This window comes from Chanos chanos, chromosome 12 (assembly GCF_902362185.1).
Source record: "Chanos chanos chromosome 12, fChaCha1.1, whole genome shotgun sequence".
NCBI lineage: Eukaryota > Metazoa > Chordata > Actinopteri > Gonorynchiformes > Chanidae > Chanos > Chanos chanos.
This window is the reverse complement of record NC_044506.1, coordinates 18,898,190-18,914,450: the sequence shown is the minus strand read 5'-3', so window position 1 is coordinate 18,914,450 and position 16,261 is coordinate 18,898,190. Positions and strand designations below refer to the sequence as shown.

At 43.1% G+C, this 16,261-nt stretch overlaps 1 protein-coding gene across 12 annotated transcripts in view; it reads right to left on the bottom strand.

Annotated features, from left to right (window-relative positions):
• nfyc (nuclear transcription factor Y, gamma) overlaps positions 1-15,306 on the bottom strand; it is a 23,697-nt gene extending 8,391 nt beyond the window's left edge. For 4 of the 12 annotated variants that reach the window (XM_030788981.1, XM_030788972.1, XM_030788978.1 and 1 more), the window contains exons 1-4: positions 15,225-15,306; positions 4,838-4,944; positions 4,577-4,648; positions 3,843-3,956 (exon numbers count right to left, since the gene is read on the bottom strand). In XM_030788981.1, the coding sequence (XP_030644841.1) occupies positions 3,843-3,956; positions 4,577-4,648; positions 4,838-4,936 (285 nt within the window). In that variant the 5' untranslated portion in view covers positions 4,937-4,944; positions 15,225-15,306. Of the gene's footprint in view, positions 1-3,842; positions 3,957-4,576; positions 4,649-4,837; positions 4,945-5,217; positions 5,253-7,160; positions 7,319-7,400; positions 7,439-11,064; positions 11,689-12,111; positions 12,169-15,224 lie in introns of those variants that run through there. The other 8 variants (XM_030788977.1, XM_030788979.1, XM_030788974.1 and 5 more) reach the window with 7 other exon arrangements.
• Positions 15,307-16,261: the final 955 nt, after the last annotated feature.

The window sequence follows — 16,261 nt, the reverse complement described above, 5'->3', positions numbered from 1 at the left end:
CAATATTCATGTCAGCTGCACACAAATTCATTTCTTCTTTGATGAAATAAATGAATGAACATATATAATTTTTTCTTAACTGATACAAAAAGTGGATTCAATGATCAAAATGAACAATATTCATCTCTGCTGCAGACAAACGAATAAATACAGAAAAAAATAAAATACCACACGAGAGAGAGTGATGTCACACTAAAGTCAGTCCTGATCCACTTTAATGGAAAATGTCTTTATTCACCACACATACTCTGAATGGCAACGGCACTGACTGAGCACAATGGCAAACACAACAAAAATAGCACGAGTGCTCCAGTGAAGCACAATGTCCCGGAGAAACAAAGCAAAACAAATAAATAAAACACAGAGGCCGCACGGCTGGGCCTCACTCTGGAGCGACGCGACTGTTGAAACAGCGCTGCTATCAGTCGACTTGAGGAGTAAAAACACCGCGGTGTTCGTTCTGTCAGCATTACGAGGGCTTTACTGGACTCAAAAAAAACACCCACCCCCCTCGTCGGTCTTCGTCCTAACGGTATTTTCCACAGGATATTGGCTGGAAAGACCACCCATTGTCACCCCTCCCACATCACAACCTATTTATAGAGGCATGATTAATATTTGGTGGCTAAGGGTCACGTCCACGCAGTTGTTCTATTGATGAACGTTGTCGTGGCGACACTGATTGGCGTGATGTCTCTACAATGGATCCTGTACCCGGGTTTCGTTTACAGCGTCTGAGGCACAAGGCTGCAAACACACGGATATAGCTCTGTTCTTTTTGTATTCAATATACCAGTTTGTCCCAAATGTAAGAGACTAATAATATGTTGATGAAAAACATCAGAGAGGAAAAAAAGCTCCCCCCCCCCCCACCAAATATATGTGTATGTTATTTTTTCTTGAAGACAGAACGACTTCAAGTATTTTTAGTTTTTGGTTGATTCCTCTCAATACGGTTTCCTGAGACAGGCTTTCCATGCATTCAAGGTCCTCTGAGTTGAGCCATTGTGCACGCCAACAAAACATTTCAGAGTGACAAATCCCAAAAGACAAGGTCGCAAAACACTCCCAAAAATAGTTTCAACTTAAACACTGAAACCTTACAAGGCTACGACGAGCTGACCTTACATCCAATGCAGCAAACTCTATAAGCACATCTGTTTAAAAAAAACAAACAAAAAACCCCCTGCTTTTATCCTTCCAGTATCTGTGAAAGCATTCCTCATTTTCCGTGTGTAGAATTAAGGAACGCTGCGCCGTGGCCCATGTTATTTGCCTGTGCTTTAGGACAGGAGGAGGAAAATGGTATTTGGTAAAGTGGGTCAGGAGCGCCGTGCTATCAGACTTGACTGACTGACTGACTGAGAGAGAGTGAGCGAGCGCTGGAAACCCAGGGAAGGGTTGGGCCGGAGGGGCGGACAGTGTTGAGGCTTCTCTACATGCAGATAGGCAATAAACATCACGCACGGCTCCTCTGTGTGTGTGTGTGTGTGTGTTACATGTGCCAGGGACAACGGTGGGAAGCCGCGGCTTGATAAAGTTAGCATGAGGCTAAAAATACAGAAAGGAAAGGCGAGTGCTTAAAGAAACCTCATGTCGGATTAGGGATAACCATAAACAAAATGTCTGCTGCAGATTTGAAATAACGCTCGAAACTCTGACCCATTTACACCAGAATGAATTCCACTCCGAACGTTTTTCAATTAGCATTCTGCCCTCCGCGTTTATCCAACTCCGTGTTTACATCATACCCTGCATTTTTATGTGAGAGCGTTTCTCATTTTAACAAAATTATACATCATCAAAATGTCTAAATGAAGCTTAGCAGCAAGCATCAATTAAGGGCTCAGACAAAATGAGCATTTCTAGTAATCAACCTTTTTTTTTTGGTTAAGTTATAACTTTTCTTCCACAAACCTGAATCTGACGTCTTCATACTACGAACTCTATGTCGTACACACACTGTAACTCGGAACAGTAGGTTACGCCAAGATTATTTACGTATAACCAAATACAATACAATGGCACTTAGCGACCTAAATATAGCCTGTTTCCAGCCCTCTGAGTTCATTTTTGGGTGGATGAAACATCCAGGGGAGCAGGAGGGCACTGAAGGACATGGGTCTTTTTATGCTGTAGTCACTCCGCTATAGCTTTGATGAATTTCAAGTCCCAGTTTCAATGTTCTTGTATCAGGCAGCGTGAGGTTTCCTTCAGGGACTTTTCTCTACTCTGTTCCATTCGTTGTCTCCCCCACTCCCGATGATAACCGTCTCGTTCATCGCTGACGAGAACGCTTCCCACCCCCCCCCCCGGTGCTCCTGCCGCTGCCGTTATCGCCCGAGGAGAGCTATTCTTTAAACGATGAGCCGTGTTACGATTGCGCCAAACAAGGTTTTGTAATTAGGCTGAAGAATTTGATATCTGGAGCAGCTGTTCCGTGCGTCCCAGCTGCGGCTGCTGGTCCGGAGGGGCAGTCAGAGCCTCTCGCCCATAACGACCACTGGTCCACGCTGACACACAGTCACCTCTGTGGTCTAGACGTGGTCAGCAGCACGGTCTTGCACGTGCGTTACGTTGACTGACGAGAGTACGCAGCATGTCATTGAAAACATGCAGCGGCTGTGTTTGGACCATGGCAGAGGAACGACGAATTCAACAGAGCCATCTGCCATAAAGTGGACAAGTGTTCAAAACCAGGGCTAACAAAAGGAAACTGTTCAGTAAAAATCGATGTTTTCAAAACTGTATTCTACCCTGGAAGTCGCTTTGGATAGGGTTCGTCAGATGACAAAACTGTTTCGTCACTTAACTTCAGAATCTTAAGAGCACTTTCTATTAACGAAATGAAAGTGGAAGTTTTACCCCACCATACAGACCACAGCTGTGCAGTGTTTGGGATACGGTCAAAATATTAACACACGAGTCTTTGGTGGAGCACACTGCTCCTCTAGGGTCACCACTGGTCTCCTGATAACCCCGGCAGTGAGGCTCTCCAGTTCAGTTAGCCCGTCAGGAGGAGCAGCCTGACTCCTGGTAAGTCCCCGTCTGTTCCATTGGCCTTCGAGATAAAAAAAAAAACTCTCACCCCAATCAAAGTCATTCTAAAGGCCTTTTGAGGGTTTTCTTTAAAAAAAAAAAAAAAAAAAGTAAAAAATTAAAAATACTGTTTCCCAGCACACTGTGTCAAAATTCTTTTGACAAAAAGTTTCTCAAGGTTGAGCCTTTACTCCAACAAAAGGTACCAAATGAACACTGCAGAAATGTATTTCTGAAATTGTGTGAATTGTAATTTAACATGGGTGTAAAGCAAATTTTAGAACAGGTGGGAGGAGAATTACACGCGTGTGTTATTCAGCATGTAATTATTTACACCTGCGCTAATTCAGAATAGCTACAAATCAGCTCTTATTTCAGTGCATTTTAATTCCAGGCTTAAGACATAAAACTTTATTTAAGTTCTGCAAGTACAGCGATACTGTTTTTTTGTTTTTTTTTCTTTTTTATTATACTCTCTTACATCCTAGTCACCTTTGAGGTGTGAAAAAAAAAAAAATTATTTCACACTTTACTGAGGAAAAATAAATAAATAAATAAAGACTTCGTGCTTCAGCAAGTCACCAAGATCAGTCTTGATTCAATTTAGACTGACTCTGAGATGTTGAGAAATAGGGGAAAGGATCAGTTACATAAAAAAAAAAAAATTGACCTCTTTCCAATTTGTATGTGACCATTAAAAAAAAAAAAATCTGAATGAAAGCGTCTGGGAGACGTCACAGCGCCATCATGGAAAAGGATGAGAGTTGAATAGGTGAGGGATAAAGGGAAGGGGGGGGCCATACCTGTAACGTGCGTCGTTTGTTGTCCTCGGTGTGGATCCAAGCTCTGAGAGTGAGTTCTGTGATGAAGATCTGTGCAGCTTTGGCAAACAGCACTGGAGCCTCTGCACTGATCATCTACGCAGGTTCAACATAAAACGAGTCAGACAAGACAGCAAAAAAAAAAAAAAAAACACAGGTTGCACACACAGACATACACACATCCACATAGTCTCTCTCCCCCACAAATGTTTATTTCCTAAGAGAGAGGGACAGATCTGAGAGACCAAATAAAAATATACATTTGGCCTGGGAGTCTTGGCAGAGTGTTGGATCTTGAGCTTTTAATTGTCTTGGCTTTCTTTTCCACTTTAACCTTCTTCCCTCTTAAGCTGCAGGTTATTTTAAGAGTCCTGGACACGGATCTGACCTGGTGGCTGCCGCCACAGGCTCTGGCCCACACTAAATGCATGGCTCTCTGTCGAAACGACACCACCAATACAATTTCACTGTGCAATCGGATGAAACTAATGAAACAAAATGGCTTCCAGAGTCGAGGTCGATTTGATTCGATGGGAGATCAATAATAGGTGGCAAAACTGGAGCGGGAAAAGATATGAATGCTCGCATCTTACAAATGTTCTCTTCTACATTTACATACCCATTTCAGTTCTTAGCTGTTTTAAAATATGCAGCTTTGGGGGAAGAACTAAAAGTGAGTTTGATCAGTTCAGTCAGAGCGAGGATAGCTTCCAAACCTTCACATCTTCATCCAGCTTCATGATTTTCTTGATGCGAGCAAGCGGAAGCTCCTGCACACGAAAATCCTTCTGAAACAAAACGAGAGGTGTTAAGAGGGGAACCGGTGTTAAGTTAAACACACACCGATCACAACAGATCATTTGCAACTAGACAAACTTGAACATTCCATGACTCCATAGTGACTCCTGGTTTCTCTGTGTGTGTGTGTGTGTGTGTGTGTGTGTGTGTGTAGAGGAGGAAGTAGGAGTAGTGCTTACCACAGTGAGGTTCCTGATCTCCTCCATGACTCTGGGCCAGAAAGACTGCAGGTTCTGTTGGGCATCGCTGCCGCCTGCTCCAAAAGAGTCCGCTGACATGTCTAGTCCTAGTCACAGAGAGAGAGAGAGAGAGAGAGAGAAACGTCTTACTACAGTGGACTGTGGAAAACAGGTTTTAACACATCTCATGCAGCAAATTGTTTTCAAACCCACATCTCAACACTTCAAATTAAAACCAGCTAGCCAGTGTCCTAAGCCATGGCGTTATACATACGAGTGAATTTTGGGATCAGAGGGGCAGAAATCAAAAAGCCTAAAGTTGTAAGCACAAGTTACAGCTCAACTTAATCTCATCCCCTGACAACCAATGAACTACTCACCAAGAACTTTTCAGGCACATGAGGGAAAAAAGAAGCCAAATTAAACCTTTTTATTACTCTCCAGTTGGTTTGTTGAAGAGTCTCAGAGAACCAGTGATTTGGTGGTTTAGCCACTTCTCTCCCATTATAGCACAGTCAATCAATCAGTTTGCAAAGTTAACAAAGTCTCTAGTCTCAAAGCTGTTCGCACATGGCTACAAGATCAGACCGCAGATATTTACACATGAGAAAGCATAGGGTTAAAGTGTCCTCCATAATCCTAGACTCAGCACTGTCAATCACCTTGTACTAGAAGGTTGTGCTCGTATTTTCATAGCCCTAATGTTTCTGTCAGTGCACGAGAAACACGTCGCCCTTGACGCGCACACGCACAGAAATACACAAACGCAGGAACATGCAAAGATGCATGAAAACAAACAGGGCTGGTTCCAACTCAGGGACCGGAGTTCTGGAAAGCAAAGCTTGGCAGGTTACTATGGCATGAGAGGAATTCTGCTGCGAATTTCAACCAGCTTGTCTGAGCATGTGCTACTGGAACGGCTACAGAACGTAACCTCTCTCTTTCCCTCTTTGGCTAAAGGGAAAAAAAAAAAAGGGTGGGGGGGAGAAAGGCTTGAAATAGCAGGGTGGGGTGCCACAAGAGTGGGAGCGAGGGAGCAAAGACTACTAGTGCCTTGTGCAGTTCAACCATAATCCAATAAAATCCTTGAGTGCCACAGGCTTAAAAAACATGGAGGCACAGAGGCCGCCGCACTCGAACTGCTAGGCAGCCGCGCTACATGGGTCAGACATGGAAGCTCAAGACTGAAACATGATGGCCCACAGACACACACACAGACACACGGGGGGGGGGGGGGGGGCGGTATAGCACCCCCCCCCCCCCCCCCCAAGACCTCTTAATACCGAAAATACCAGACTAGAGATCCTTTCCACTGTATCTGAACAGACAAAAACTTAAACTAGGTTAGGTCATTCTATTTCACAGTTGCACACTGAGAATTAACGCAGGTCAAACACTATTAAAAACAAAAACCAAAAAAAACCCCAAAACAAAACAAAAAAACCCAAGAAACATTCACTCTGTTGACTTAAAAAAAAAATGGGCTGCAAACACGGTTCACTTTTAAGGTTTTAAGGTTGAATGAAATCGTGCTGGAAGAGGACAGCTGCCAAGGACAAACCAAATAGAAAAGTGTGAAGATGATGGGATTTGGAATGGGTGGGATTTCGGCGTCAAATAAAACTGTCAGTCAAGCTCTGTAAGCTTTCCAACAAGACAGGGCAACACGCGCGAAAACGTGTCCTTCAGAAGTAACTCTCCTGGCGGTCACGAGCTCACACTGCTTCTTTCTCTTCAGATATAATTGAGTTTTAAAAAGCCGCGTCAGGTGCTAATCTCTTGCCAGAGAATCTCTGGGACATGTGGAAGCTCGTGTCCCCGCTTCTTACCGCTAGTGAGATAAGGAACGATAATTAAACGATTCACTTAACACCATTAAAGAAAACTATCTGGGTAATTACGAAGGCAAACGCATGATTAGAGTCCCAGCCTCTGGACACGGAAAAGGAAATTAAAAGTCCAAACACTCAAATAAAAGAGAAATAAATATTCAGAGCTCAACCACACCAGCTGTTTCCAACTTCCGCCATTAACACATTTTCACTGATTAATAACGCGACCTCTTAAAAGCCTCCGAGACCGTCAGAACTCCGATTATCGTAAACGCGAACAATACTTTTTTCATTTTTTCGCGAGTTCTCTCACAAATGATACAACTAGGTGCAGACCACACGTTAATTCTGTGACGCACTCTGCTTTGCATACACAAACAGCCGACGATTATTCTTTACCCATGTGCCTTTTAGATAGAGTTGAAGGAGGATTTTTTTTTTGCGGTTGCCCTTCAGAGCGTTGGTAATAGCGGTGTTGGATTTCTCCTGACCTGTGCTGGTACCTCACTGGCAGTGACCGTTGGTCCTCCGTGTCTCGCGGATAGTCAATTCTGTGTGCAGGAGCTGATTCAGCAGTATCTTTCTGCCGGCATCTGCTTTCGCCCATGCAAGCCTGAAGTGAAGGCTATGTTTGAATGCAGCATTGAACACGTTAGCAAAGGTGTGTCGGCTCTTCCGTTTCCCCAGACACATGTAATAAAGGAGGGCAGAAATTAATTGAAGTTAATCACCTTCTTAAAGGCTGACTGCTTCAAATGAGGCAAGAATTTGACTGAGTGGCATCTAGCAGCACTTTGCTCAATGTATTTGATGTTTAATGAAGCGGAATGGGGAGAAGTGTAGCTCGGGGCCTCTTGAGATCCACAAGAGAGACGGGTGGCCTTTGCTCTGACCCAAAAAAACACTCACACACACGTCTAAAAGACATTCCCCACAATCTATACAGTGTATACCATCCCTAGCTACTGCAGAAAACCTTGCGTTCAGTCTCTGTATGACGAATGAAGGATTGTACAAGAGATTTGCACTTTAAACGGACAATAATGTCCTCGTGATTTTCTTCGAAAACTACTTTCAAATTTAATCATGAATTTTGAAATTCTAAAATATTTCCAGGTACAACAGTATGAGCGTTGGGGTGTTTGTGTGTGTGTGTGTGTTTAGCAGTGTGTGTCCAGAAGCAATACTACGCCTAAATCTAAACACCGACTCCCATCCTACCTTACTATGTTTGACTCAGATCACCATTTAATGACAAGTCCAGTCTCGGCTTCATGTAACTGTATGACTTGCACACATTTATCTAGATGCTAACCTGATTACTGCTGACCAAGAATTAAGTAGTTTGTGTCTGGGATTGGATTCCTTGACACAGAGGCAGAATCGACATGCCATGACTTTGGGCCACTGGCTGTTGGGCAGTGCAACATATCGAACAGTCATATTTCCCCAAGGCCTGTCAATTTAGGTCACATGCATCAAAAACAGCAGTGCTCTGCCTGTGAATTTTAAAATGCAACCTATCTGTTTTGTTTTTTTTTTTGTTTTGGGTTTTTTTCGGCTAGGAAACGTTTTAAAAGAAGCTGTAATTCCAGATTTCTTTGCTTTGTAAAAAGGACATTATATGGAATTGGAATTGGTTAGGTCTAGATACTTTATCCGCTTTCCCTCCCTCCCTACCTTTATTTACCCTCCTCAACCCTACCATACATACACACACACACACACATACCCCGACATGCTTAGAGAAACAGAAAACTGATGAAAACAGATATGAAAGCGTGATCAAGCCCTTCTCTGATTTCAGAGTACAAGGAAGGAGAATAAAAACTTTCTCCTTAGAGCAGGTAAAAGAACTTTTGCCTGCTGATTTAGTTTGTGCTTAAATCTTGAGGAGGAGACTAATTTATTTAGACTTAAGGTCATTGTGTTGAGTGATTGATTCTCCACGTTACATTCCAATCAACAACCTGTGACAACGCAAACTCACCAAGACTCAAAGCCATCTATCAACTAGTTGCTCACTGTACATATAAACAAATAACGGAAAGGCTACATCACGCAATGGTACGGTGCCAATAAGGTAAGATTACACATAGAAGGATGAACAACTGTCACTATTGATGCAACACTTTTTTGAACCAATAAAAAAAAAAACTTTTTGCTTTAAGGTCAACTAAAAGGGTCCAAAACCCATTCATCAATATTAACCATGCATGTGTTTCTATTTGACACACAACGGAAAGGGGAAGAGAGAGGAAAAACCGGATCCCTGTTGCTGGTTAAACATTCACCCAGGCAAAACAAAACAAGGTGCAGTGGTAAGCAATGAATAACAAATTAACTAGCCAGAAAACAAACCCTGCTCTAGCTTTCTCCACAAGTCTAAAGCCAGAGGTTACGGGACGATGCCGGTCATCGTCCAGCCAGACCAATGTCTAATCCAGCAGCTCAATCATACTCCGAATCATGCTCCTGTTCGAGTCTCCAACTAACTCCAGGAACTCACTCCAAGAAGCAGTCACTGATCTCAAGGTCATTCAATAGAGGAGAGGGGTAAAAAAAAAAAAAAAAAAAGAAAGAAAGAGTGAGAGAAGGAGAGGTGGGGGTGGTGTACTGTAAAGCAGAGAAGGAGAAGGAGGTGAAAAGACAAGGAGAAAGAAAAGGACGGGGCTTTTCAACTTTCACTGCAGCGCTTGGACACCTCTTTGGTAATCCTACTTCTCTCTCTCTTTTTTGCATCTCTCTCTCTCTCTCTCTTTCTGTCCCATCTCCCCAGAGAGAGAGAGACAGACAGAGAGAGAGAAACGGTGAGACGGCCACTTAAGCGACTGTGGCAGTGAAGGATGATGCGCTGTCTTCCTGCTCTCACGCTCTCCCTTGCTGACTGGATCGACTGCGGGAGGCACTCTCACATTCCCGTGACCTTCATCCAGCCATAGGCCCCGCTAACAGCGCCAAGGCGACCTACGCTAACGTTAGCCCGCCGCGCTGCGTTCACGTCAACTTTCCCTAACTCCCACTAAGCTTTCTCTCTCTTTTTTATAAATTCCAAAAAACTGCTGACCTCCAAAGTTAAAAGACCATAAAGCGCAGAGGGAGATCGATAGAGAAGGAGCGACGGAGAGAAAGAACTAGAAGTGTCGCTGTCACCTTTACATGATGCATATGTGAGGGACATGACGACCTGTGTGCTCTCCCTGTTTGTTTTCATTGACTTTTTCCTTTCTTTCTTTTTTTTCTTTTTTTTTTTGGATTGTGCCCAACGTGCAGTTTGCTGAAAATGATATTCAAATTGCATGCAAAGAGTGAATCGCACTAGGATTTGGCAGCGATGGCTCCAACTCAAGAGCTATTTTTAGATCTCCACTTCCCAAAGGGACACTATACTAACAGAAGCACCAATGGAAACTTTCAATTAGAGGGGCAATGAGGGACTCCAGTTCAGTGCAGTCTACTACTATTTCTCTCACAGACAGCAGGGCGAGAACAAGGAAAGATGAACCACCAAAAAAAAAAAAAAAAAAGGAATAAATAGGGTGTTTTAAGAGATTTTAAGGGGTGCTATCCACCCAAAACTGCCCCTGCACCTTGCTCGGATACACACGGAAGTTTTGCCCGTCAGAGGCCGCACAGCCGTCTTTGCCCACTGCTTTACATCACTGTCAGGAGAGTGTAAACAACCCGTGAAGGACTGGGCCTTGAAGGTGAAACAGGACTAGAATGATTTTCCGGGAGATAAAAAAAAAAAAAAAAAAAAGAAAGAAAGAAAACTGGCCGTCAGTCATTTTGTGGCATCATCAAAACCACACCGGGGGCATTCTGCAGCAGAGAGGGGTCAACGGGGGTTCGGGACAAATCCGAAACGTCAAAAACAAGGTTTCCCAAGAGGGGAAGAGTCACAGAGCCAAAAAAAAAACCTGACTACTTGCAAACAACACATAAACAACATTAAAGGCAGTTAAGTGTCAAAACGCTAGTGTGTCTGAAAATATTTTGACAAGACCAGGTATAATGAGTATGCAAACCCTTAAGCCAATCCAATAAAGCCAACAGCAAATAATAAACCAGTTTCACCATGTTTACACATCACGTCAACCTCTGTGCGCTATTGCCACAAATCAAGGACATGAGCAGATCAAGCAGACCAGCTTACAATGCAGAAAGAAAAACGAGGAAAACACAAAGAAACAGAGTCAAATTACAACCAAGGAGAAAAGTAGAGGACGAAAGGAGGAGGGGGAGGACAGAGGAAGCATCCCATTTCGAGAGAGAGAGAGGGAGAGAGCGAGAGAGAGCGAGAGAGAGAGAGGCAGGCACACACACACACACACACACACACGCTAAAACACAGGTTGGTTTGTAGTGTTGAACTCTGAAGGTGGTCACACTTACCCTGTGCCCTTCATGTTGCACTGTAGACTACCGAATGGAGAGAGGGAGAGAGAGAGAGAGAGAGAGAAAGAACAGAGGGAGGGAGGAGGACAGAGAGTCTGTAGCTAGTCACAGAGGTCTCCTTGATAGATGGAGGGGGAGAGAGAGAGAGAGACTGCCTTCAAGCCCTTTTCCTCTACTGGCTCTGTCCCGAGAGCGGACAAAAGACAGTAAGAAGCACACAGTCAGTCAGTCAGTCAGCCACGGCAAGCAGACAGCCCTGAGCCCAAAGAGAGAGAGAGAGAGATCACCTACCTCCCCCTTCTTACACTCCTCCCCTCCCCCTAAACTACCCCATCTCCTTCAGTTTCCCCCACCCCCCTCTTGCCTAAACACACACCCCTCTTCCATTTCTCCTCCGAGTCCCCTAAAGCTGTCCAGAGCGGTGAGTTTGTCCCCGTCAAGTGACCCTGCTGTTTTGTCTTTCAACTGACCCCTGCTTCAGCACAAGCAGGATGATCGGACCAACAGAAAAGCGAGAGTGAGTGAGTGTGAGAGAGAGAGTGAGTGAGAGAGAGTGTGTAAGAGAGAAAGAGAGAGAGAGTGAGAGAGAGAGAAGCAACAGCAGCAAAGCGGCACAGCAAGTCCAAGCAACAAAAATCTCCTGCCTGCTTTCCCTTTAACATTCGAAAGCAATCAATCTAGCCTGCTACATGATACTCAAAGCCCGCCTCCTTTTCAAAGACGACGCTGTTTCGTCCTTCTCCTCCAATTAGAGAAAAGCAAACTCCATCCTGACTGGCTGAGCAAACTGTCAATAAGCTGAAACACATCCACTCCCCTCCTCACCCTCTCTTTACCCACCCCCTTTCACAGTCGGTCAACTTCCTGTTTTAAGTTACCTTGAGCTGCAGGATAGGGGTCAGGAGGAGAAAAGAGGAAGAAAAGGGAGAGAAAGAAAGCTAGAAGAGCAGAAAATTATTCTAAAACACACACGCACACAGACACATACACAAACACACACACACACACACACACAAGGACAGAGGGTAGCTACACTTTGCTTACTTGCCTTTGCATTTTGTTTGCTGCTGGTCTCCTTTCTGTCTTGCAAATGAACAGAGCAACACCAAACAACTGACTCCTCACTGACAACTGTTCCCTGCTTATTTACAATGTCAAACTAAATGTCTCCAAAGCCCGCCCCTCAGTGGAGCAGAGCTGCGACGCAAGTAATCCCCTGGCCTCTGATTGGCCGAGGGGAGTGTCAGGCAAGGTGCCGCATCGTGTAGCCGATTGAACCCAAAGTGGAAAGTCACACAGAACAGACTGCTCCATACATGTGCAGAGACACCAGAGCAGATATGACCACAGCATCTCTTGACACTGCCAGTAATTCACATAATTCACAGCTGTCTGAAAGATCAGTCAAACAAACAAACAAAAAACAAACAAACAAACAAAAAATTTAAAAAATTCAACTTCTGAAACGGGCAGCAATTTGACTGCTAAAACAAAAAGCGTTTCATTTTGGGCTGTTTGTGAAATCACAACTGTTCTCAGTGCAGACAAGAACAACATGCAGCAGTCATTTCACAGAATTCACATGCTAGCATTTCCTTTCAAAAGCTGGATCTCTCCACCAATCAAAACTGATACAGTTTCATAATGAAAACGATCAACCTGAAAATACACCAATGAAGACATCAGTGAGTTCTAGCCAACAAGCTAAGTTAAATACTGAATATTTAACCACATAAATAAAGCACTTCTGAAAAAAAAAACCCATAAAGCTGAGATTTAAAAAAAAAAAAAAAAAAATCAACCTTTCTGATTTAATGTTATTCCCACAACACTAAACAACGCGTAGCAAGATTTAAAAGAACAATATCACTAATCTGCTGTTTAATTGTCCTTTGTTCAGTCCTTTAAAGGTCTTAAAAACAGTACAGCAGGGTAAGACTTCATGTCACTGCTTATCAAAAATACTTTATCTGCATCTCCGGGTCAAATCAGTGCATTATGAGAGAGAAATTAACATGTGAAAAGTAAACTGCACCAATGAGGAGACCTTGAGTATGACTGAGCAAGAGAAAACCATCCAGTGAAAAAGCTTGGTCTTAGCCAACAGTTCTGCCCAGGGGTTAGTAACATGACAAGGGTCTTAAAACACTGCCACACAAAGAGACAGCCAGCTAAAGATGGAGGGAGAGAGAGAGAAGGAGAGAGATGAGAGTGGCAGAAGTAAAGAGGAATGAAGAACAAAAAAGAACGACAAAGCCAAATTCTCTCAGTTTGTTTTTTTTTTCTCCCTGTGCTGAGGTGAGTTAAGTCGCAGGAGCGGTTAATGATTAGACAAGAGGACAACTGACACAGACTGTGGCAGCGACTGGGATACTGTGGCTCTGCTTGCTCTCAGGCTTTTCCGTCCAGTGCCCAAAGCACCTCTGTGACACCTGACAAGGTCAATGACTGTTTATTCCCATGGTCTCCAAAAGGCCAGCACACAGTTAAGCTTTTTAGAGTAAACACACACAGACAATGACACACCAAAGTCACGTAAAATACCATTCAGAACACAGTTAGACCCGATATTATAGTAGCAGAAAGACGGTAACATCGTCATAATTTTACCCCAATTTTAGTCTCACGGAGCATTTCAGACAGGGCAGAGAACGATTGTAACATTACAACATGAGAAATTAAAACTACAGCCAGTTGTATGGTTTCTTTATTATTATCATTATTATTTATTTGTTTTTAAATAGCAAGTATATGCTTAGAAACACATCTGCGACTCGTCACTGTGATTTGGATGCAGTAGTTAACTAAGTGCACAACGTTCCTACGTGTTACTGGAATATTTAGGTTTGCCATGGTCTTACGGCGAACAAAAATCTACAAGACTCTCGGTGATCTTTTAAGTCAGATGAAAAACAACATAGTTCGTGAACTCAAGCATGACACACAAGGTTCAAAGAGGAAACTGCACACTGACTGACTAGTATAATTCAGCCAGTTCCCCTAAGTGGCAGACGTTAAAGTGTAGATACGGTTATGGATTTTCATTTTTTTTTTTAAATCTCACAATTGCGTTCGGGCGGGGGAGTCGGGCTCTTATTGATCAGAGTTAGTTGCTGATCTTGCTTTTCCCTGATAAAATATCGAGCTACAGAAACAATGAGTTAAACGCTCGAAAAACTGCGTCCAAAATTTGCCGGCGGTGTACCACATAACAGCATTCCTCCTTTCGCCTCCAAATGATTTTCATTTGGTTTTAGAGTATCAGTCTTCTGTTTGTGTTGTGAGCGAGAGAATTTCTTTGTTTACTGAGGTATCCAAAACTATCCTACAGTAAATGCACTGAAACACGATTTGCTTTGTTACAAGTTAACAGCAATAGAGCCTAGCTCCGTTGCAGACTAGTACTTGTTAGCTAGTAGACACGACTGCTAGGAATCTGTTGTCAGCTCCTTCTGTTCAGCAACCACAAAAGACTAGTTTCTTCATACAAAACGAAAAGTAAATGGTTCCACCGTTCATTTTCAAGCTAAAGCACAAGACTAAAATGAAAAGGGTTTAACACGGGGACAGTGCATCTCAAGATTAGCAGAACATGCCCCAAGTACAAAGAGCCCAAGAAATCGAGGTGACAACGCCGGCTAACTCAGAAGGCCATAGTGACAGTATAACGTATTTATTTAAACAAAATGCATCCTTATAATCATCACAAAGTTTCCTCAGAACCTCTGGAAAGTGGTGTAAAGGCTCACGAACCAATAAAGACCAAGTTTGGATCTGTCCTTCAGACCAATCAAACCTCGGACTAGATTCCACCAATCAAGGTTTCTAAGGGTTCAGAAAGTTTTGAAACGGACTCCATTCGGGTTCAAGCAGACAACGGGAAGTCAAGCTACGGAGCCTATTAAAAAGAGCCAATATGGTGGCCCATGATTTGCAGTAGCATGAACGCCTCTATTCCTTTCCACTAGCCACCAATAAGCGCCTCAGAGAGCGAGGAGGGAAATGGCGCCTAGTTATGTTCATCCTCCAAAACAATCGTCCATTGGACAAGAACGTTTATTGAACGAATAGCCTCCAATGACCCTAGCGTCACTGAAACTGCTCATGGATTAACAAACGAACACACAAGCGCCATCATATCTCGTTTTGACACTCACCTCTCGTAAAGGAGCTGCGGTGAAGTCCAGTTCAGTGTAATATTTAATTTATTTAAGGCTGCCACTGGATCCAAGATGGCCGGCGATTTGACAACTTCTTCCCAAAACCGGAAGAGGTTTTATATTAACGCAGTGACGTAAACTTCTGAAACGGCGGGCAAAACGGATACTCGCAGTTCCTTTTTGATTGAACACTAAGATACGTGACTAGCACAACAGCTGGAGACTTTGCTGTGACAATGACATTCGCTCTTGGATTGTGTGCTTTTGTGAACTATTTAAGAACTGTCAGCGAAAAACGTATTGAGGACGCAAGGAGCAGTCGTGTCAAATGACTTGTGAAGACTTCGTTGTGAAATAAAAATAAGGTTGTTTGGAAGAACATTGTAGTGGTCCTAGGTTAGAGAAAAGCCTCTTAGATAAATGTAGTGCAATGAAAGTAATCTCCAAAGAAAGTGTCTTAATAGCGAAAAAAACATCTGAAAAACATCTGAAAAAACATCTGAAATGTAAGAAATATTTTTGGTGAATTTTCACAGGTGTTTACCACACGATAACAAGATGGGAATATACCGTCTCTCAAGCGTGGTTTGAGCAACCTACAGCCAGAAAACAGTGACACGTAATTGTGAAAGATTTCTGTGATGGCTTGCTTGAAAGCTGTTTGTCATTCGCACAAAGCCACTGATGCACATACACTGAATAGCATGGTGTTGGTTAAGAACCTGAGGGTCAGGACAAGTCTAAGACACTAGATGTCAATCATTTTCCTTTTTTTTTTTTGTTTTATGAAGGATATAACAGTACTGAGATTTGAGTGGTACAACTGATCTCTGCATAAAAATTACGAAAGATACTATAAATAATTGCTGTGCTCTCATGAAAGAATTATTGCAATCAGTAAATGTATAAACGTTTGTGTCACCGCAGTCATCAGTTATCTGCTTTTTTTTTTTTTTTAATTTATGCAGAGACACAGTGTATAAAACACAGTTGAGAAGATGATTAACACCCTCATGGCACTTCTAAATTACTAA